The 22268-nt window shown below is 49.5% G+C and overlaps 8 protein-coding genes across 8 annotated transcripts; 4 read left to right on the plus strand and 4 right to left on the minus strand.

Annotated features, from left to right (window-relative positions):
- Positions 1-1720: 1720 nt before the first annotated feature.
- On the minus strand, positions 1721-4560 carry VC83_01756 (uncharacterized protein). The gene is made up of 3 exons (XM_024465430.1): positions 4510-4560; positions 4349-4461; positions 1721-4302 (listed from the first exon to the last, which is right to left on the minus strand). Exons 1-3 carry the CDS (start codon positions 4525-4527, stop codon positions 1749-1751), a joined length of 2685 nt encoding a protein of 894 aa, XP_024327416.1. The 5' UTR covers positions 4528-4560; the 3' UTR covers positions 1721-1748.
- A 144-nt stretch (positions 4561-4704) lies between these two features.
- On the plus strand, positions 4705-6543 carry VC83_01757 (uncharacterized protein). The gene is made up of 4 exons (XM_024465431.1): positions 4705-4961; positions 5025-5187; positions 5238-5548; positions 5605-6543. Exons 1-4 carry the CDS (start codon positions 4860-4862, stop codon positions 6181-6183), a joined length of 1155 nt encoding a protein of 384 aa, XP_024327311.1. The 5' UTR covers positions 4705-4859; the 3' UTR covers positions 6184-6543.
- Positions 6544-7118: 575 nt separating this feature from the next.
- Positions 7119-9196, minus strand: VC83_01758 (uncharacterized protein). The gene is made up of 5 exons (XM_024465432.1): positions 8922-9196; positions 8596-8830; positions 8423-8542; positions 8088-8370; positions 7119-8034 (listed from the first exon to the last, which is right to left on the minus strand). The coding sequence occupies exons 2-5, from the start codon at positions 8775-8777 to the stop codon at positions 7240-7242; spliced, it is 1380 nt and encodes a 459-aa protein (XP_024327411.1). The 5' UTR covers positions 8778-8830; positions 8922-9196; the 3' UTR covers positions 7119-7239.
- VC83_01759 (uncharacterized protein) lies at positions 9197-14190 on the plus strand. Its single transcript, XM_024465433.1, has 11 exons — positions 9197-9814; positions 9949-10102; positions 10162-10309; positions 10360-10819; positions 10868-11807; positions 11855-12507; positions 12559-12689; positions 12740-13253; positions 13304-13618; positions 13676-13805; positions 13858-14190. Exons 1-11 carry the CDS (start codon positions 9806-9808, stop codon positions 13965-13967), a joined length of 3564 nt encoding a protein of 1187 aa, XP_024327301.1. The 5' UTR covers positions 9197-9805; the 3' UTR covers positions 13968-14190.
- Positions 14191-14436: 246 nt separating this feature from the next.
- Positions 14437-15246, plus strand: VC83_01760 (uncharacterized protein; the record flags this gene model as incomplete). Its single annotated transcript, XM_024465434.1, has 3 exons — positions 14437-14589; positions 14652-14840; positions 14902-15246. 3 exons carry the CDS (start codon positions 14437-14439, stop codon positions 15244-15246), a joined length of 687 nt encoding a protein of 228 aa, XP_024327198.1.
- A 457-nt stretch (positions 15247-15703) lies between these two features.
- On the plus strand, positions 15704-17547 carry PRP45 (mRNA splicing protein; the record flags this gene model as incomplete). The annotated part of the gene is made up of 3 exons (XM_024465435.1): positions 15704-15850; positions 15901-17319; positions 17377-17547. The coding sequence occupies 3 exons, from the start codon at positions 15704-15706 to the stop codon at positions 17545-17547; spliced, it is 1737 nt and encodes a 578-aa protein (XP_024327197.1).
- Positions 17548-17773: 226 nt separating this feature from the next.
- TIM22 (Mitochondrial import inner membrane translocase subunit tim22) lies at positions 17774-18970 on the minus strand. Its single transcript, XM_024465436.1, has 3 exons — positions 18686-18970; positions 18489-18584; positions 17774-18411 (listed from the first exon to the last, which is right to left on the minus strand). The coding sequence occupies exons 1-3, from the start codon at positions 18866-18868 to the stop codon at positions 18076-18078; spliced, it is 615 nt and encodes a 204-aa protein (XP_024327196.1). The 5' UTR covers positions 18869-18970; the 3' UTR covers positions 17774-18075.
- Positions 18971-22213, minus strand: VC83_01763 (uncharacterized protein). Its single transcript, XM_024465437.1, has 2 exons — positions 19765-22213; positions 18971-19704 (listed from the first exon to the last, which is right to left on the minus strand). The coding sequence occupies exons 1-2, from the start codon at positions 21072-21074 to the stop codon at positions 19443-19445; spliced, it is 1572 nt and encodes a 523-aa protein (XP_024327195.1). The 5' UTR covers positions 21075-22213; the 3' UTR covers positions 18971-19442.
- Positions 22214-22268: the final 55 nt, after the last annotated feature.

The following is a 22268-nucleotide window of genomic DNA, read 5'->3' on the forward strand; positions in this document are numbered from 1 at the left end:
TGGCGGACCGGCCCGGCCCTACCCATTCCTTGTCTAATATCTCTCGCGCCTCCCCACAGTACCTGCACCAAAGCATATTAGAAGCATTGCACACATCTCGGGCCCGAGCGATGCTGGTGAGGTAAGGAGGGCCAGATGGCATGTTGGTGTGTTCGTCTCACTGCTCAGCACAGGCATAATTATATAAGACGGATACTCGAAAGGGGGCAAAGCACGCACACTCTCGGTGGATACTGAAACGCACGTGCCGTATCGCTTGAAGGGACGAAATACCGGTGCGCCTGGAGAAGCTCCATTGCGCACCAGCCAACAAGATTCCGGAAGGGCCCAGTCCCTCCACATGAGTCGTGGGCCGCCCATCAGCCTCACGTTGCGGTGTAACTTTTATGGACAACAACATGTTCTCTGACTCCGCTTGCCAGGATGAAATGCCACCGGAGCAACCAACGCTGACGATGGCCCAAAAGAGGAACCTCGTCTCCCACCGGTCCTCCGTCGCTCTATTGGCCCTCAGAAGCAGAGCTACTGCGCCGCCTCTCCCGCCCCACTCTTCCGTCACGACTCGCTGGTCAAAGCCAGAGAGTCCATCAAGCCGCCGCAAATCATCAGTTTGTTCCCCTCCGCACGCCCGCTCAAACGAAGACATGGAGGCACCACCCCCGCCCCCTCCCCATCCGTCTCGATCAATTTAAGCGGGCGCGGCCCCCAAACTGACGCGCCGATGCGCCATCCCACGGCGTCACCACACACACCACAGCTCCCCCGCCGGTCTATGGAACATTCCTCGCCCATAGAACGATGGCTGCCAAGGCCGTGCAATATGGCTGGGACTATTTTTGGGGAGCCCGGACGAGGGAGTTGGTCGCACAATGCACTCTACGTAGAGTAGGTTCGTCCGCGTTGGATGCGTCTGGACTGGCTTTTTTTGCCGATTCCTGTGCGGGCCGCGAGGGGAGAGGGAGGGGATGCTGTGTTACCCCCCGAGTGCTCCTTCTGCGCCTCCTCTCCTGGGTGCGTAGGTAGGTCTGCTGTCTTGAGGGGCTGGCAGACACACACTGTTGTCACAGCGTTGGTGCTGCGATTTCGCCCACTCTCAAATCATGGTAAGTTGGCTGTTTTCTGTCGGTTCACGCCAAAGTGTCTTGTTTCGAGGTCGATGTCCCTTTTGAGGTGCCAGTGGTACCATGATGTAGCTTGTTGGAGGTGCCATAAATTCCCCGCGAAATGGGTGGCGGCCCGGTTGAATATCTCCTTTTGGATAGGGGTCTGGGGATTTGATGTTGGTTTTTGTTGGATGGCTGTGTTGTGTGCCTTCGTTCTGGAGGCGGTGTTTGTGTTCAATGCTGGGCGGTGTGTGATTGTTTGTGTTCAGAGTAAGTTTGTTTGCTTTCATTCGGGGATGTTGGTGATCCGATTGTCGGGGTTACTGTCAGGTCGAGAACGTTCTCCGGTTGGAGCGTAGAATTCTGGAGCTGCGGCAATCGTGTGGGCGAAGCTGAGGGTGGTTGCTCACTCAGTCTTGCCCACCGTTGACCAGATCCATGTGATGCTGGTCAGGGTGGTCTCGTGTTCGTAACAGGTCTAGGAGTCTTGAGAACTTGGGTAGAAAGCTATGCCCCAACTCAACGTTTATGGAGTATAGTCTCAGGAGAGCAGATACACATAGCTCAGGCCGGTTATAGATAGATAAGTCGTGTGCAAAAAAATATACGTTTAAACCCATAAAAGAACATATCCGTTTCTAAAAATTAATCTAGACCAATCCACTCCGCATCATCATCATCCTCTTCCATATCCTCATCCCCATCCCCAATGACCTTCTGCCCCTCCAAAGCGCCTTTATCCCCACCCGAGCTAACAACCGGCTGGTTCAGTAAATAATCCAACGCATACACATTCTCATCCGCCAGCTTCCTCAACTCATCCCTTATCCTTCCCACAGCACGACTCACAGTCCTCATCTCCGCCTCCACAGACCCGCGATTATCACTCACCCACTGTCCGTGGCAATCGAGAATCGCCTTGATCCAGAGCAGACAGAATTCGAGATGCGGCGACTCCTCGGTTTGGAGAGCGACGAAGCGGATCAGGCGGGGGATATACACAGCTGGCAACTCAGCGACCGTTAAGCCGATGTTGAAGTGCGGGATCCCCTGGTAGACCTGGCGGATCAGAGGCGCTTCGTTGAGGCGGAACGCCATGACGAGGGCCTTGAGGTAGTCCTTATCCTTGTTCAGGACATGGAGGGTTGAAGCGGGGGTGACGCTGATGTCGAGATCGAAGGGGTCGAAAAGCGGCGTGGAGTCGAGACTGTAGATGAGCAACCCCTCGGTGGACGCGGCGCAGAATGAGCGGCCGGTAGGTGAGAAGGCTACGCCTGTGATGCGGACTTCGGGGTTCTTTTTGCGCGAGGCGGTGTCGCCTCCGCGTGTTGAACCGGGCATGCTGCGGTCGATGCGGTCTTCCAGGTCGGATGCATCGCCTTGGTCATCGATTAGGCCGAGTGGCCCAGCTTCGGTCATCAGCTTGCTGTTGAGGAACTCTTGGGTTCCTGACAACGACAGGTTGACGCTGACGGTGAAGCGCTTGAGAAGCACCAGAGAGGATACGGAATATAAGCAGATGTACTTGCTATTTCCTCCTGCCAGGACACACGAGCCATCCGCACTATACTTGATGGTATTGAAACTTTTGTTGCCTGCCGCGTTGGCTGCGGTGCGGCGATCGGTGATCTTGCGACCTCCCGAAACATCTCTGCGCCCATCAACACCTGCTTGCTGCTCAGCCTCGGAGACCGACCAGAACGTAAGTTGCCCATCCAGTGTCGAAACAGCCAACTGCAGCGAATCTGGCCTAAATGCGACATCTAAGACGTCGGCTTGTAGTTGAAGAGGCTCGCTTGTTTGAGTCCGGTTGAAGACGGACCAAATGCGCACTGTGTGGTCCCAACTTCCGCTGACTACGACGCCGCCGTTGGGCGCAAAGGCCAGGGATGATACAGGGCCTTCGTGTCCGGAGAGCTGGTCGAGCAGTTGGCCGGTCTGTACAGACCAGATATGGATGTCGAATGAGTCCATAGAGCCGGCACAGACAACTTCGCCGCTGGGGTCGACAGCCAGACATGAGAAAGAAAGACGTGTCGGCGCTGTGAATGTTCGGAAATTGCGGTATCTAATCAAATCCCAGGCTCGTATAGAGCCGTCAAGGCTTGATGTGAAGAGGACATTGCCTCGTTTTGAAAACTCGCACGCTGTGACTCCACTTGTGTGTTCTGTGAAGGTAACAATGCAGAAGCCAGTATTGACATCCCACACCTTGATCTTGCCATCGTCTGCTGTAGTAATGACTTTTTGCCCATCTGGTGCGTAGACTAGGTCATTCATAGAATCGAAATGGCCCTGTTGCTTGAGGATGTATGACTCCGATTGCCACTCCCACACAAGCAATTGCCCAAGCTTTGATGCTCCAAAAGCCAACCACTCGCCAGTCTTATTAATCGTAACAAAATCGATGTCGTTCTGAGATATGCTGAGGGTGTGGATCATGTTGAAATCGGGCATTTCGTAAAGACCAAAGACACCATTCGAGAAACCAGCCACGAGGAGGTTCAATTCCGGGTGATACTCGACGCAGTTGACCTTTGCATTGTTTTGCATAAAGTAATGTCTTTCCGCGATGCGCCACTGCATTGAGTTGGCATCGATCATTTCATTCCCGTCTTCGTCAACCGCCTCAGACTCTGGCACATTTGGATTTCGCATATATTCCCATTGAAACACCGCTCCATCTTTGCTGATTGTGTATATAATTTCCTGGTCCTTTGAAAACCATGCACCGCAAACAGTTTCCCTATGCCCCGCCAATGTGGTGGGCTGGAATCCAGCCTCTGGGTCTAAACTCCATATGCGCGCCGTAAGGTCTTTCGCTGAACTCAGAAAGAACCGAGAGTCGCTTGACCATTTTATATTCTGAACGGTATCATAGTGACCAGTGTAGACTCTGTGGCGCACGAATGGTGCAAATTCTAGCTCGCCGCTACTGTTCGAATCGGGTGTCGAGGGTGTGTGCCATACTTCGATGTGCCGCCCTACTCCAACAGCAAAGTGCCTTCCTGAGGGTGCGAATTCGAGCGCCGAGACGGGTAATTTAAAAGAAAAGTGGTGAAGAGCAATTCGTCGAGGCAGGTTCGTTAGGATCGCATGGCCATCTTCGTCAACGGAGAGGAGGAGATTACCCCGCGGGTTCAATCCGAGGCGAGAGATATTTTTTCGGTGGGCGAACGGAAGTGTATGAGATTTATTGCTGTTAAAGTTAGCAAACGCCTTGAACGATAGGAAAGGCAGCATACTTCAGAAGGTCGAAGACTGTAACTCGATTTCCTACAGGTGAGAGAAGGCAAGTTCCATCCGGACTAAATAGTAAATTTCCCTGGCTGTAAACAGTCCCAAGGAGATTTGAGAACTATAACATCAGTATTTCTACCAGCCTCAGATGTGTATGGGTGCTTACCTTGAACTCCGTCTTCATTGTCACCTCTGCATCGTTATGCGCAGATCTGATATTTACTATCTGCGGTGGGCCTATCGTCAAATGTTCAACTTTTTCCGATAAGTCGGAAACCCTGATAATCCGGTCCGACAACACTACCCGGTTCCGTACTAGACCCGCATAACCCCAGCAACTTGCGAAAGGGGCAGCCGCGCCTAGAAATCTACGGCTTCATCCCCTGAACATAAGGGTCTAAACTTCTCCTTTTATCTCCAAATCTCGAATTTGAGGTTATCCGCTTACAACCACCGAGGCCAATATTATCTCCCACTTGCAATTGATATTAGAGATCTCACGAACAAATAATCACCATGGCCCCAGCTGTTGAGAGCGCGTCGCCGATTGGCATTGCCAATCTTCCGAATCAGCGACACAAGATCGTTGCTAAGCGCGGAGCTGCCTTCACTATTATGGTACTATATATACAAATGAAGCTGCGATACCTTTGATCGGCTGCTAATACATGCTTCCGACAGGTTGCTGGCGAGTCAGGACTTGGAAAGACGACATTCATCAACACGCTCTTCTCTACGACGATCAAGAACTACGCAGACCACAAGCGCCGACACGCGAAGCAGGTTGACAAGACCGTAGAGATTGAGATCACAAAGGCCGAGCTCGAGGAGAAGTTCTTCAAGGGTAATTAATATTTTGAGCCTAGATCGCAATTGTAGCTAACATTGATATAGTCCGCTTAACGGTTATCGATACCCCAGGTTTCGGCGACTATGTCAATAACCGCGACTCCTGGATGCCTATTATCGAGTTTTTGGATGACCAGCATGAGTCTTACATGTTGCAAGAGCAACAGCCACGCCGAGTGGACAAGATTGACTTGCGCGTCCACGCATGTCTGTACTTCATCCGACCAACTGGGCACACCCTAAAGCCGCTTGATATTGAGGTGATGAAGAGACTGAGCTCCAGAGTCAACCTGATCCCCGTGGTCGCCAAGGCGGATACTCTCAGCCCTGCTGATTTGGCGCGCTTCAAGCAAAGGGTATGCGATTCTTCATATACGTATTTATAGGCCCGCCCCATTCTAATTTGTGATAGATTCGTGCCGTTATCGAAGCCCAGGGCATTAAGATCTACACCCCACCTATTGAGGAGGATGATGAGCCTGCTGCTCAACACGCGAGGAGCCTTATGGCTGCCATGCCGTTCGCCGTCATCGGCTCCGAGAAGGATGTTAAGACTAGTGATGGACGCATCGTTAAGGGCCGCCAATACTCGTGGGGTGTGGCCGAGGTCGAGAATGAGGACCACTGCGACTTCAAGAAGCTCCGCTCTATCTTGATCCGCACCCACATGCTGGATCTTATCCACACGACGGAGGAGGCACACTACGAGGCCTACAGAGCTCAGCAAATGGAGACTCGCAAGTTCGGCGAAGCCAGACCAAGAAAGCTCGACAACCCGAAGTTCAAGGAGGAGGAGGAGAGCCTGAGGAAGAGATTCACCGAGCAGGTCAAGATTGAGGAGCACCGTTTCCGCCAATGGGAGGCCAAGCTCATCAGCGAGCGTGACCGTCTCAACAAGGATCTCGAGAGTACTCATGCTGCCATCAAGTCGCTCGAGCAAGACCTTGAGCAGATGCAGGGCAGCGCCGTGCGGAGCCACGGCCGCCGTTAAGGCGCAATTGATTCGACACTTGTTGATTTTTACTTGGAGTGAGAGTTCAGGGAGTGGGTGGGAAACGATATCCAAAAGCGCGGTATTGTCTCGAGCGTTCCAAGCGAGTCAATGGCAGCGTAATATTTCTTTTTTCTCTTATGCTAGTCACTGTTCTTGAGGCGGTAATACTTCCCGATGAGAGATGCTATGCCTGTGCATTCTCTAGCTAGCCAACAACGGATGTAATTCGATGTGTTTTAATGATTAAATGTATTCAATATGCTCTTTCCACTGAGAGGTCCCATGAGAACGTATCTGGAACATTAATTCTTAATACAGCATTCCCCACTTCATAGCGTAGTGAAAAATATTCCCGAGCATTCCAAATCAACACTCCTCTATGGATCCTGCGAGCCAGCTATGTAGCTTCCAGGACGTGCAAGGATAGAAAGCGCGTTTGAGAAGGTGATGGCCACACGGTTCTGCTCGAGATCAGATTATACTGCACACGCGTATAACGCCGACGCTCTCGCCGATATCTCACCACCAGTGATCCCAGATAGGTGCATATTTCAGTCGAGACCGACCCCTGAGACTTTCCGACCAGGTTGGGAGGATTAAGGAGCTATGTGAGAGGTAGGAGGTGGGCCAAATAAGCGTTTGTCGCTTGTAAAAAGCAACCGCACAAAGCTTAAGAGTCTGAAGAGGGATCGACTTAGCTGAGGATTAATACCAACCATTCAAGCTGATAGGGCTTATCTCTTTAGTTCTATATGTTAGTAGCTGGCTTACTAATTATACCTGTGAGTGATTGAATGCCTCTAGTTGAATTGTAGTTGCTGTGATCGCTGTTGTTGTTATATACAGCTCCTCTTTAAGACTTTTGAGCGGCACGAGCACCTACTGCAATTTAGAATTAAATAAAATCAATATAAATATTATAGCTAAGTTAGGCTTATATAAATTAATATTTAATACTATTACATAATAATCAAATGATATGCCAACCAAAATATGATTATTTTGTTTGCTCATTTTAAATATTTATAATCGAAACTATGTAGCTACGTCCTTTTAAACAGCATCCATACTTGCTCTTGTCGTAAGTTGCTCGTTCTTATTCCCTAGCTTCGATATCTGCAAAAGCGCATCGACACCATAACCATGGAGTGATTGTATCTCCAAAGTCCCAGCCCAGTATTCGGCATATATTCGGGACAGGGGCAGGCCCATCCCCAGCCGCAGATTCGGCGGCCTGCTAGATAGAGATGATAGTGAATTATTATGGCTTGCCTGTATTGGCCTGGATGAATCGCCCGGGTCTCTCAACTCCTGGAGCGTAGCCGCCATTTTCGGCACGTGGTGGAGGTTTTCTAGTCGGGCCTCGCTTCGGGGACCTTTGGAGAATGACCACAGGTATGGGAGGATTTCTCGGGCTATGCCACCGCCTTGGTCCGAGACTCGTATGAATACGTGCTGAGGAGCTTCAGATATTGTGACCTCGACGGGAGGAGGTTTCGCCCCTCCAGGGGTTTGGCCTTGGTGTTCAACCACCGCCTGAATCGAATTCCTCAGGAGCTCCCCGATAATATATTCGAGATGGCTCAAGATATAAGGGAACGTGACATCCTGATGACCTGACAGCTTGATGCCTGGCAATATAACATCAGGCCCATATGCACTCCTTGCAAGTTTTTGCACCTCTTTACCACAGCGTTCCACAACTTCCTTGGCGTTGCACTTGAGAAAAACCTCGCCAATGAATTCCGAATCAGTGGTATTTTTGGCAGCATCGGGAAAGTGCCAGGGCGAATTATACGTCTCAGTCAACGCCAGGTGTTGTTCAGCTATGACACGCCGAGAGATTCGCTGGCAATAATTTTAGCAATGGACTCAGACATTACTTGGTTAGGGGGGATTACCGCGCGAAGTATGGTGTTCATGAATTTATCCATGTCCTCGGGCTTCATGAGGTCTCGGCATTCTAAAATGCCCATTGCAAGTTTTGGGATGACGATTAAATGTTCTTGCAATGTCTGGTTGATAGTCTTGCAGAACCGCTCATTCTCCTCGAGCGTTTTTATTTCCGGAATCCGGCGAAGGTTCTCGAACGCCTGGTAATATAATTCATATACTTCACTGATGTGGTGGTTTGATACAACGACGTATGGCAACGTCTGCATGTCTCGTATCCTGTGGGCAAGCCTCCGCTCGCGGTCAGCTGACGCCATCTGTGAGAGAGTTGATAATAGAATACCTGACAGGCAATTCTGTTCGAACATAATTCGCCGAACTTAGCAAACGAGCTTCTGATAATGACCTCCCGAAAACCATGAGCTGTCGTAGACTGATAGGCCTCGCCTCTTTCGCAACCCATCTGCGCTCGGGTTAGAAGGGGATACAAGAGGTACGATAACTGGGTAGGCTCACTCGTCCAGCACAGATGCTGGCCTCCATGGAGGAGCTGCATGCGTGAATCCTCGTTTTGGGCAAACGAGCGCAGCTGTGGCCAACCTAGCGCCGATAGGAAGCGCACGCGAACCTTGATGTCTGGCCAACGACCTCATCAACCACGCTGTCTTTCCGCCATGGCGCGTATATGAGCGCAACATTCCGGCGATTCCATGCGAGGCAGTAAAAACAAGGTGTATATCAGATCAGATGCCTAGTCGCAGTCAGGTCCAGAAGTGGGAAGGTGCCAGTGGCGGGGGCGATTCCAGAGAGGACGAGAGATTATACTGTCGGGGGTAACATACAGTAGAGCTACGATAGTTCAGGATGTAGGTGTAAAAATTTCATATTGTGCCAGCCTTTATCTGTTCAAGTTGGTTGGGCGAAGCAGCAACTGAGAAAGTGAAGGACAACGTAGTAGTCGGTCGCCCTCACGTTCTCACGTGCTAATAGAGGAGCAGCTTTGGTGGGGACCATTTGGGGTCCTGCTGACTCAGCGGTGGCGGATAAGTTAAGTTGATTGAGCTGGTAATCGAGAATCAAAGTAGCATGTATGTACCGTGCCAAAGTTAAAAACATTTATATAGCACAAAAGAATAATAGTATGAAGTCTTATAAAATTGATAGGTTTGATGTCGGATAGGCAGTAGTGCGCGCTATATCTTGTGGGCGAATTATGGCTTTGAGAACACAACAGCAATCAACCCAGACGCCAATAGAGATTTATGGTTAACCCCACGCACTACGCCGCCAGGCCTCCATATAGTACTGTGTAGCTCTGTGAATCCATGCTCCGGTTTGCTCTCCCCAGGCATTATAATACAATAATTCAATCTGCAATAGCTGATTCACAGTACGAGACAAAAGTGAACCTTTGACGCGCATTTTGGAGTAATAAAGGTTGTCTTTATCAACCGCCGCGTCTGTCAGCTTCTCTACCGAGTACATACAACATATCTAGGCTGGACGTCATTGTCCGCAGTCAAGCGATCCAAGCCCGAACCTGGAGCAAAAGCATCCACATTACGACTTCCTTCCGCCTCAAAATCGACCTGGTCACAACCTCTGCGCGCGAGATACGTGCTTCAAGGGCAACCATTGCTGTCATAGCTCCCATCATTCCTTTTGGGAAGGCGCAATCAGAAAGTCCGGCAGTCCCATTTGTGACGCTGGTGCGCTCTGTATCATCATGAATCAGGTACTGTACAAACATTATTCTTACTTCACTCTCAGCCTACTTCAACCCCACCTACCACTCCATATCCGCCTTTGAATGTGCGAGGCGACATGTCATCGTCTTCAGAATGTTCAATAGCTTACGACCGCGATCAGGCACTCGATGGAGAGACTATGTCTCCAACTGGCATGCAAGTCGACGGCGACGAATACGTTGTTGAGCCTCAGGAGGGCGAGCAGGACGATGTCGCCATAATAAACACAGACGAGGACGGAGAGCAGGCTGCTGCTTTGCCAACGGCTGATAACTGTATGTCTTCAATACTCTCAAAAAGAAAATGGGTGGCGATACTGAATTATTCTCTACAGATGAGGCGATGAAGGCCGTCGTTCTGCCACGCTTAATTGAAGATCCCGAAATTTTGGCGGATGCTGTACATACCTGGAACATAGAACGGTGGACGGAACTTGGGAGGAAAGAACATGGCCCTGTTTTTGAGGCTGGGGGCAACCCATGGTGCGTACAGTTCCCGACAGATAGGTCGTCAAGATGCTGACGTTTGACAGGCGCGTTCTTATGTTCCCTTCTGGAAACAATGTTGAACATTGCTCGTTTTATCTGGAACAGGGGTTTGAGGAAGGTAAAGTGCCTGACGACTGGTATTGCTGTGCACAGTTCAGTTTGGTTCTGTGGAATCCGAACGACCCTTCGCTGTACATATCTCATACGGCTCATCACCGCTTCACAAAGGAAGAAGGGGACTGGGGATTCACAAGATTTGTAGAGCTGCGAAAGCTCTTCAATGTTGAGTGGGACTCATCTGGCAGGCCCCTTGTCGAAAATGAAGCGGCAAATATGACGGCATATGTCCGCGTGGTGAAGGACGAGACTGGAGTCCTATGGCACACGTTCAACAACTACGACTCCAAGAAAGAAACTGGCTATGTCGGATTGAAAAATCAAGGAGCCACGTGTTACTTGAACTCGTTACTTCAGTCTCTATACTTTACCAACGCATTTCGAAAGGTTAGAATATTATTCGCGGGCACAACTATGACAAGCTAACATTCATAGGCCGTGTATCAAATACCGACAGAGGACGAGGAGAATCTTGCTAACAGTGCTTATACCCTTCAACGCCTTTTTTACCAACTGCAAACCTCGCCTACAGCCGTCAGCACGAACGAATTAACCAAGTCGTTTGGGTGGGAGACCAGGCATATTTTCGAGCAGCAGGACGTCCAGGAGCTTTCACGCAAACTTATGGAGCGAATGGAGGAGAAGATGAAGGGCACCGAAGCCGAAAATGTTCTTCCAAGACTCTTTTGCATGAAAGTGAAGACATACATTTCATGCATTAACGTCGACTACGAATCCAGCCGTGTGGAAGACTTCTGGGATATCCAATTGAATGTCATTGGAAATAAAGACATCGAGGAAAGTTTCAAAGACTACATCGGGGTTGAAAAGATGGACGGCGAGAATCAATATTTCGCAGGGGAGGTGTTCAAATTACAGGATGCCAACAAAGGGGTTATCTTCCAAAGCTTCCCGGAAGTCCTACATTTACAACTGAAGCGCTTTGAGTATGATATGGAACGAGACGCGACGATGAAGACAAACGACCGTTACGAATTCCCGGAGACATTCGACGCGTCGCCCTATTTGGCAGAGGATGCTGATAAATCTGAGCCATATATATACCAACTCCACAGTGTCTTGGTTCACAGCGGAGATCTGAATGCTGGCCACTATTATGCATTCATCAAGCCAACCAAGGACGGATGCTTCTACAGATGTGACGATGACAAGGTAATAAGAGCGACCATGCGAGAGGTGCTAGAAGACAACTTTGGCGGCGAAGTCGACTATGTGAATGGCCAAGTAAAGCCAGCCTTCCAAAAACCTCCAGTAATTCGACAGAACAGCGCATACATGCTTGTCTACATCCGCCGCTCCCGGTTGGATCAAGTTTTGTTGCCGGTCACGAAAGAGGACACTCCAGAACATCTCCGTAAGTTTGGCCAATATAAAAATGAGCTTTAGCTGACATCCATAAAGAAAAGAAGTTAGACGAAGAAAATTCTCTGAGAGAAGCTCGGCGAAAGGAGCGAGAAGAACAGCACTTGTATCTAAATGCACGAGTGATGACTGATCGAACTTTCAAAGAACATTCTAGCACAGATCTCACGACCTTCGACGTCGATGAAAGAGAGCCAGGTTGTGCGAAGAACTTCCGTGTTCTGAGGAGCTCAACCATTAAAGATCTGGCAACCCGGGTTGGTGCAGATATCGGTCAAGATCCGCGTCGGATTCGATTCTGGTTCATGGTCAACAGGCAGAACAAGACTGTTAGGCCAGACCAGCCAATCACTGATGTCAACCAAACAATTGAACAGGCACACCAGAAGTTATCTGGGACAAAGACACAAGAAATCAGGTTATGGGCAGAAGAAGCTGAAGACGTTGATGCGGCTGGCGACCCAATTTGGCCTGGCCTTCCCAGCCAGCTGGACAATGGCTCGCAAAAGAGTGACAGCATACTACTTTTCCTGAAATGGTTTGACATCGACAACCAGGCGCTGAAATGCATTGGTCATGTTTACATTGGCAAAGAGCGCAAGGTTGAAGATCTTGTCCCGTTAATTCTCCAAAAAATGAGATGGCCGGATAAATTACCAAGTGGTGATCGAATCCAGCTCAAACTCTACGAGGTAAGCTTTATCTTCATGCTTCTTTGCCGTATTTTCTAATGTTTGTTACAGGAGATCAAGCCACAAATGATCGATCCCATGAAGGGAAAGCAAACTCTGAAAGCAGCAGAGTTGCAAGATGGGGATATTATTTGCTTCCAAAAAGCGTCGAGCGCCAAAGCTGTCCACGAGCATGATAAAGAGTGAGTTTACAGTCTGCTACTTCTTGAAGCGATGTAGCTAATGTATGCAGTGCCAAAAACAACAGGAGTCTCGCTAGCCTCTCATCCAGTGCGGACTTCTTAAGTAATGCCAACCGCTCACCTTCAAATTCCTCTGCACCTCGTCCGTCCGATTTGATCGAGGATGCGCAGCAGTTCTATGATTATCTTTTGTACAGAAAAATAGTTCGCTTCCTACCATATTCTAAAACAGCTGTCGGCAGGCAAGAGGTCCTGGACATTGAGATGAGCTCGAAATACTCGTACGACCAAATTGCGGCAAAAGTGGGTGAGAAGATCAACGTCGACCCTACCCACCTGCGGTTCCATACGGTCAATGCCACAACTGGAGCACCAAAAGCACCAATAAAGCGAAGCTTGAACCATACTCTACACACTATTCTCACTCCGCCGTATACAACGTTTGGAAATAACAACCAGAGAGTTGATGAGCTATATTTCGAGGTTCTTGAAATGAGTCTGTCTGAGCTTGACACCAAGAAAAGCCTCAGAATAATATGGCTCAGCGAGGGGATAACTAAAGACGTGAGTATCTCTCGTTTGTTCTGATTACAGCCTGTTAATAAATGTTACAGGAAACGTTTGATGTACTTGTCCCCAAGAGCGGAAATGTCACCGATCTCATATCAGGCCTCATCAAGAAGGCCAAGTTAGATGATGAGGAGACTGCAGGTCCCATCCGAGTCTATGGGATCCACAACAATAAGGTGTATAAGGAGATGAATCCTGAATACAGCGTTGCGAGCATCTCCGAATACATTACACTTGTTGCCGAGCGCATTCCTGAAGAGGACGTCAATGTTGATCCTGGCCATTTTATCCAAGCCTTCCATTTCCAAGGCGAACCTAATAAACCTCATGGGTTCCCTTTCAAATTCTCTATTCAGCGTGTAAGTCAAAATAGAAAGTCCCCCTATTTGTTGGTAAACCTTACTGACGAGTCGAAGGACGAGAAATTTTCTGAGACCAGGAAACGCCTCGAGAAGCGGACCGGCTTCAAAGGCAAGAATTTTGACAAGATCAAGTTTGCCGTTGTTAAGCGTAGCTCTTATTCGAAGCCAACATATCTAGAAGATGGTACAACTACTCCTGTCCTACTGTTCTCGTGCAATAGACTGACTTGTCATAGATGATATATTATGGGACGTTGCAACTAACGACGACGACCTTCTTGGCCTTGACCATGTTGATCGGACTAGGTTAGCACGTAATGGCGCAGTTGATCTGTTCCTCAAGTAGGTTTATGAGACTCTTAACGAGCTACGGGTTGATTTGTCACGCCTGTCATGACTGGAAATAAAAAATATTGGGATTGGCACGATAGATGAGTTGCGGTAAACTATTCATAAGAGCGTTAAGGGGCAGTGGTAGAAAACTGCATGGCGCAGCCCAGTGGTTAAGACAGTTCGATGGATTTATACAAACTGTACAACACCAAACCATAGTAGTAACAACAATGTGCATAGTTTGAAGTCACTTGGGATGTTCTGTGGTTGTTGCTCTGTGAAAGTGATTATATGTACATACTGTAACTTATGGTTATCATCATGTGTGGCGGCAACTTCCGTGCGCGCCGCACCCACTTTGGCCAAGGGGCATTCTGTCATCACCATCGACCATCTCGCGACTCTTGACATTAGAGCTCTCACTGAACAGCAAACCAAACTCCTCCCACAAACGTCAGGCGAATAAACTCAACAATCTCACCATGAGACTTTTGGTATGGGCCTGCGGCGTCCTGGCGTCGTTAACGCCCATCGTCTCTGCGACCGCCCTCACCTATAAGTTGAGCGCCAACGAGAAGGCCTGCTTTTTCAGCTCCGTGGAGCATTCAGGCGCCAAGATCGCATTTTACTTCGCTGTAAGCACCTGCACATGGATTGACACTGTATCTACGAGTTGCTAACGTTAAATTGCGCCCAGGTCCAAGCAGGAGGCTCATTCGATGTCGACTATGAAGTTGTTGGCCCTAACGAGAAGATCATGATGGACGGGCAGAAGGAGCGTCAGGGAGACTTTGTCTTCACGGCTACTGAGGTTGGGGAGTACAGGTTCTGTTTCAACAATGAGATGAGCACCTTCGCCGAGAAATTTGTGGACTTCGAGATAACTGTGAGTTGGACACGTGCAACGAATTGCTCCCAAACCAACCGCTGACTGTATACCCGTCCAGGTCGAGAATGAAGAGCGCACAAGCTTGCCATCCAAGCAAGGCACTTCGCCCGAGCAAACCTCCGCCCTGGAAGAGTCTATCTTCAAGCTCTCCGGCCAGCTCTCAACAATCACCCGCAACCAGAAATACTTCCGCACGCGAGAGAACCGTAACTTCAGCACCGTCCGAAGCACAGAGCGGAGGATCTTCAACCTCAGCATAATAGAAAGCTTGATGATGATCGCAATGGCTGCGCTGCAAGTCTTCATCGTGCGCTTCTTTTTCCAGGTAAGCTCCACGGTGGACTACCAGTCAGTCAAGAAGCTCATGCTGTCACCCCAGGGCGCCAGGAAGGGCTATGTATGAAGCGATGTTGGGTGAGTTAACTGCATGGCGTTACGGGATTCCTGGACTTTTATGTGGCAACATGATTGGAACGAACAGGGAGGGGCAAGTCTGCCTGGCAGGAAGGAGCACATTGTTTTTGGAGACCGTGGCAACCTTAGTAGAGTACAATATAAAATCACATGACCCAACTGAAGCGCCTTTCCTGGGTTCTGGCTTCCAGTCATAAATAGCCACTTTCACGTAAAGCGTGACTCAGTCTGATGAGTCTATGGGATTTATTGCTCACGCTGGAAATGTGAAGTTGTCCTACGGCGGCTATAGGTTTTACATATGTATCTGTTGTACCGTGGCAGTTTGTAGCGCGACGCGCCTATCGCACACGCTAATACTGGTGGTTTTGGCTAAGCTCGCCTCTTGGCCATGATTCCAGAATCTCAAAAGTAAACTCACCTGACCAACATTGCAGCAACGCGCGATGGCGTCCTTATCATCCTCGTTATTTAAGGCCTTGCCTCTTCCCAAATACACCGGCGAAGAAGAGGCGATATCACAGCACGCTCAACAAAGAGGTCCGCGCATCGTTGGTGCTGAGGCTTTGAACGAATCTCAGATAGTATTAAAGGTAACAACCCAGCCAGAATCCAGAATACTCATCCTAACTTGACCGGACAGAAATCCGGTCCGCCACCCTATGGTCGGAGAGCAGGATGGCGGCCTCGAGGCGCAGACGACTTCGGCGACGGGGGAGCCTTTCCTGAAATCCCAGTAGCACAATATCCGATGGACATGGGCAGGAAAGGGCAAGCAACAAGCAATGCACTTGCTGTCCAGGTAGACGCCGAAGGGAAAGTGAAATACGATGCTATTGCCCGCCGTGGTCACAACGACAACCGAATCGTTCACGCTTCCTTTAAGGACTTGATTCCTCTGCGACAGCGGGCCGATGCTGGAGATATAAACCTAAGTCGCCCAAGCGAAGAAGAGGTGGCGGCCTCAACAGAAAAGACGAAGAATGCCCTGGCAGTGCTAGTCAGTGGTGCGGTCGCTGCACAAAAGCCCAAGAATGTTAACGTAGGGGCGAGGAAGGACCCGACATATGTGCGATATACACCAGCAAACCAGATGGGCGATAACACAAGGAAGAACGACCGGATAATGAAAATCGTGGAGCGACAACAAGATCCGATGGAGCCACCGAAGTTCAAGCACAAAAAGATCCCGAGAGGCCCACCCAGTCCACCACCTCCAGTTATGCATTCGCCACCCCGAAAATTGACAGCAGAAGACCAAGAAGCCTGGAAGATCCCTCCACCGGTATCTAACTGGAAGAATCCAAAGGGTTATACTGTTCCGCTGGATAAGCGTCTGGCAGCAGATGGACGTGGCCTACAAGACGTGACGATCAACGACAAGTTTGCGCAATTTGCCGAAGCGTTGTTCACGGCTGACCGACACGCAAGAGAAGAAGTCAAGCAGCGCGCAATTATGCAACAGAGGCTAGCAGAGAAGGAGAAGGAGCAAAAGGAGGACCACCTTCGTATGCTTGCACAGAAGGCGCGCGAAGAGCGAACAAATGCTGGGGCTGGCCGAAGAGGGTCTCGCGACTCGAGGTCAAGATCTAGAAGCTATTCGGGCTCGGAATCAGATTATTCCGCTAGCGACGATGATCAGGAGGTACGGGAGCGCGAGAAGGCACGACAGGAGAGGCATCGGGAGGAAGAACGTAAACTCAGGCAATCAAGGATGGGAGCAGAAAGGCGTGTTCAGATGATGGCAAGAGAACAGAACCGTGACATATCCGAAAAGGTAGCACTCGGTCTTGCCAAACCTACTCAGTCAACAGAAAGCATGTGGGACTCTAGGCTTTTTAACCAGACGAGTGGATTCGATACAGGGTTCAACGAAGATCAAGCATATGACAAGCCATTATTTGCGGCGCAGGATGCTATTAGCAGCATATACAGGCCGCGGCAAAACATGGATGATGGGGAGGGTGAAGAAGCTGCAGGTAACGAGATGTTGAGGATACAGAAATCCAGTCGCTTCGAAGTACTTGGCCGCGGTGGTTTCAAGGGTGCAGAGGATGCTGAGGTAGGTGATCATATGTCCCAATACAGATCGAACAATGTGGCTAACAGCATTCTGCAGGAACGTGAAGGACCTGTTCAGTTCGAGAAAGATAGCGGCGAAGACCCTTTCAATGTCGCGGAGCTGATTTCAGAGGTGGAGAAGGGCGGAAGTGGAAAGAGATATGGGATCCAAGCTGACGAGCCACGTGCGTCAAAGCGCGCGAGGATGGACGATGATGAAGAAGCATGAGCATTGAGGAACTTTCTGGGATTCAAATTGAAGACTACGGTTTTTTCCAACAGCTAATATTACAATGGGAGGCGCCATTTGGATTTGAAGGCTTGTAGCATTATAGCATGGGGAATGGGGAGGGGGTTAGCGAAAGGGGCGCGGGGTCTCCCTGGTGTACAAACTACGAAAGGGCTTCTATCGTGGTCCACGTAATATATAGAAATACATCCCAAAGGCTTGATGTCTTGAATCCAAATATAATTCGTGTATGTATTTACCTGTGTGTAATACAACATTACCCCCCCTTCAATGGCTTTCGCCAAGAATCGCTGTGAAATCATTCCATCGCAGCCAACTATCAAAGACTTTATATCTCCCAAGACTATAAAGTCCGCTTTCCAAACGCCATGCCGCTCATGCATATGCCATTTCCACCTCTTTGTACAAGCCATACACATACATAATCTTACAACCGGACCGGAGAGTTTCTCTATAAACGCCACTGGAACATATCACCCCAACCCATGATACCACAACTTTCCACAATCAGTCCTCTTTCGGTTGCCTCATATAAGCATCGACAACCGCACTGAATGCCGCAAACCCGCCACATCCGATTGCAGCCGCTTGTGGTCCAGCCGGCGCAGCAAGCACGCCTCCGGTAATGCATCCAGCGATAATACCATTCGAGAGTACATTCTTCGCCCTATAACTTTCTATACAGCACTCCGTACCGGCGAAAATGGCGCCGACTTTGCCGAAGTTCTTCGCGGACGAAAGAGAGCGCTGACCCATGTCCTTGAAACCTTTTCGTAGCTGTTCTTTGAGCGGGAGGTTGCCCATGGCTCGGCCTTCTGGGGTCATAGGTGTATCGTATGACATCTGTAGCAGCAAGTTAGAAACTGATAAGACTAGTAGGTTGAATGCGCGGCTATCATTCGAGGGGTTGGTCAACTTACAGATGCCATGAAGAGACCGAACGCGCCACCCAAAGCAAATCCCATTGTTCCAGACATGATAGCCTTCGTAGGACACGACTCCATAATCATTTGCATCTATCCAAGTCAGTACTAAGTCATAAGGCGGCAACAGGCATTGCGCATCTCCATGTCCGGTCGGTCCCATTCTAGGGATCCGTATATGGGGTTGGACGAACATTTCTCACCGCAGCCATGGCGTCCGCATCGCCTCCATTAATCTGCTGGCCGCCGCCACTGAACCCGCCAAACATAGGCCCGTTCATTTCGATATCTGGATGTCTGCGCTGTGGCTGGCCTTTGAGTGTTGCGGTCGTACTGATGTCCCTCCAGGTTGGCATAAGAAATATAAATTCTGCCATCCAACTCCGCTTAGCTAGGCTTTTCTGGACCACCTGCGGCGGGACATGGCTGGCTGAACCCCACTCACCCCCGACTTAACTCCTCATTTTGATAAACTTGATAACGTGTCTTATATATATCTATGGCATTGATTATGGCTTCTTATTTGAAAGATATAATTATTCAGGAATCGAGAGGTTTTTAAATGAGCACGTGAACATCGATTAATTTTGCTGCCTTCTGCGGCTCGAGTGGCAAAGCACAAAGGGGATGAACCACAGTGCTTGTGGTCGTGAAAAGTGTAGAAGGGTATTTGTGGGACCAGTGAGCGTTGACAGCACCTCTGCAGTGCATATAGGAGTTGAGCACATATAACAATAACACAGGGCAAACGGATCTACATCCAAAATTGATATTCTCCCGTGCGCACAGCCACTCAAGAGATTTGAGCAGCACGAGTATAGAATCTAAATAAGCTTCTACCATCAAAAATCGCCGATATCCGGTATCAGTAATCGTACAGACCCAGCGTCGATAAGCGTCCGTATCCAGCATCAGTAAGTTCGTTAGGCGCATTATATACATCTGGCCATTTCAAGGCAGGTTGTTCAGTAGAAGTCGTGCCTCGTTGTCGAAGATAATTTTGTCCTTGGACAACTGCATCCCGGGGTTATCGCGGCCGTTGCTGGGTGATTGTGACGGAGGCGTGAGACTATTTTCAAACTCTTTTATGAAATTCGATGCTGTGCGCTTCAAATTCACAGGAGTAAAATTATTAAATGCCGCCCAGGGTGATTCTTCTTCCACAGGAGGCGTGTCGGTTATCAAAGATTCCTTTAGATCACTAGACTCGGCGCTTGAAACGTGTAAGTAAAAATCTTACAATAAGTCGTTGGAGCGCTGAAATTCTTCTCACCATGGTTTCCCCGCCTCGCTAGCGTCATCCGACGATGGCATGGTACTGTTGCTCCACCGAGGTGAAGCTTCCTTTGAAGAAGAGGAGTCCCAATTTGTCCAATCATCGTCGACTGTCGAGGTAGACATGGTCGTTTTATTCGGCGGCGGAGTTGACGGTTGGGTAGGTTGCGTCTGTGATAGTGACTGCGGGCCAGTATCCTTTGCCCTCGACACTGGAACTGCCTTCGAAGTCGAAGCTGCCCCACGGTCCCTGCTAGTGGACTTCTTTGCTATCGGTCCATGGCTGGCCTTTTTCGCTCCTGTGGTATTTGCGATTGTTCTAGAATTGTCTACAAACCTACCCGACTCTTCACCTGTGGGAGGTCGCTCGAGGGCTTCTTCACCGACAGTTGCCTGTCTCAAGTCCTCCATAAATGTCCATAACCCAGCCTTTAAATCCTCAGCAATTTGCTTAACGCCAATAGTCGTACTGCCCTGGTAAGAATGCCTTGCTCTATCTGAGGTGACCCTAGAAAGGCCTTGTCTGGTATCCGGCATCGTCATCTTCCGGGGTATCGCAGGAAGACCGGGGCCAACGTCAAAACCATCCCTACTCCTCTCGACAGTATCGAAGCTTGGGTACTGCCCATTCGGAGACCTATCTCGAGATAACAACGATAGCGCGCGAGTATGGCCACCCGTGATTATTTTCCTCCTCGAAACTTTGGTGACGTTTACCGCAAGAATCGCCTTTCGGCGATCAAGCTCAGCACTCCTTCTAGCAATATCTTCATCGCCCAATGGGGTGGCTTGGCCCTGGATTGTGTCCTCTAGTTGCATCGGCTCGAGCCTCCGCACCAGCCTAATTTCTGCCCTCTTCTTATCTGCTTCGTGAATCGCCCATTGTGTTTTAAGCTTCTTAAGCTCCACTTCAGCTCGGTTCAGTTCTTCTCGGAGCTCGAAGACCTTTCGCTCTTGTCCAGCTAAAGCTTGCATAAACCCTGGTGAATCTTGCCGTGACGGTAACGCCGATTGATTGGCAGCGAGGGGTGATGGAAATGCAGAGTTTTGAGTCGGTGTCTGTCTCCCAGGGGACATTGTCCCGGATGGTTGCACTGGAAAGCTAATTGATAACCGATTGTTCTTCTTCGATACTAACGATAGTGGCCTGCTCCTCGGCTCAGGTACGGGAGGCGGCAACATTGACGACTCTTCTCCTGGCGCCGGTGTGGCCTCCGGAATTGCGGGCGGCATATCGTTCGTACTCAGTATCGTAGGGGATGCAGCTAACTTTGAGCTAGAAGCCTGCTGTTGCTTCGCCGTATCCATCGTGTCTTTGGGGGGGGTGGGGGGCGCCGCGAGGCAGATGTCGTCACGGATTTATGAGTATATCTTGTTCAATGAGATATCATGTTGTGGCGCTTCCAGGCACGAACGTGTGTATGCGAATCAGTGTAATATTTTGTAAAGAGCGGATGTGTTCCGTTTCGAAGATATGTCATTGGAAAGACTGTTGGGTGGCGGTCTGATGTTTGACTGGCCTCCTGAGCCCTGTAACGTAAGTCGTGGCGTACTTGGGCGTGTGGCGTACTTGGCCTAACGCGAACCCCACCACCCAAGTAAATGATAACCAACACAGCAATGGTACGTCGAAGAAGCCAAAAAGCGCAAGAAGTTGATATCCGGGTAGCAGAGGCAGTATTAGGCGTCCAGCCTGGCAAATATAAATTCTTATGCAGCTGCAAAAGCGTTAGGTCTCTGTAAGAATACTGTTGCTAACCGCGTCCGAGGAATGCCTTCACAGACAGAAGCGCGACAGAAACAACAACTCCTCTCGAAAAACCAAGAAGCAACGTTATTAAAGTGGATAAAGGTCCTTACGAAAGGTGGATACGCGCCTAGTCACTAGATACCTATCTCATCTGCAACCTCCCATAATACCTATTACGGGAGGTTGCAGATGAGATCCGTATAAACCACTGCCGCGTTTTCGAAGATCACGAACACTCTGACGACGAGCACACCCACGAACAGATTCCGAACTTTGCGCTTAGACAGGATTGGGTTCCACGCTTTATTAAACGACATCCACACCTACAAGTCTGACTAGGAAGAAGAATCGAATCGCAAAGGATGAACGGAGTTACAAAAGAAGTGTTAGTAGGGTGGTTCGACGCGTACAAGGACCTTGTGACGGGTCTGAAAATCAAAGAACATAACGTGTATAATATGGATGAGACGGGGTTTTCGATTGGAACTATAGAGAGTACTCGAATCATTGTTGATTCCAGCCTCCGTACACGCCATCAAGCACACCAAGGCCGACAAGAATGGGTGTCTACGGTTGAGTGTATTTGCATAGATGGAACGGCCATCGATCCTCTTATTATATTCAAAGGTGAAAACGTTTTACAAAGCTGGATCCCGCAAGAACTCATTGATAAATGGCACTTCTCCGCAAACTCGAAAGGCTGGACAAGCAATCTACATGGTATTGAATGGTTACTACGCGTGTTTGAGCTA

This window comes from Pseudogymnoascus destructans, assembly GCF_001641265.1.
Source record: "Pseudogymnoascus destructans isolate 20631-21 unplaced genomic scaffold scaffold_3, whole genome shotgun sequence".
NCBI classification, from domain to species: Eukaryota; Fungi; Ascomycota; class Leotiomycetes; order Thelebolales; family Thelebolaceae; genus Pseudogymnoascus; species Pseudogymnoascus destructans.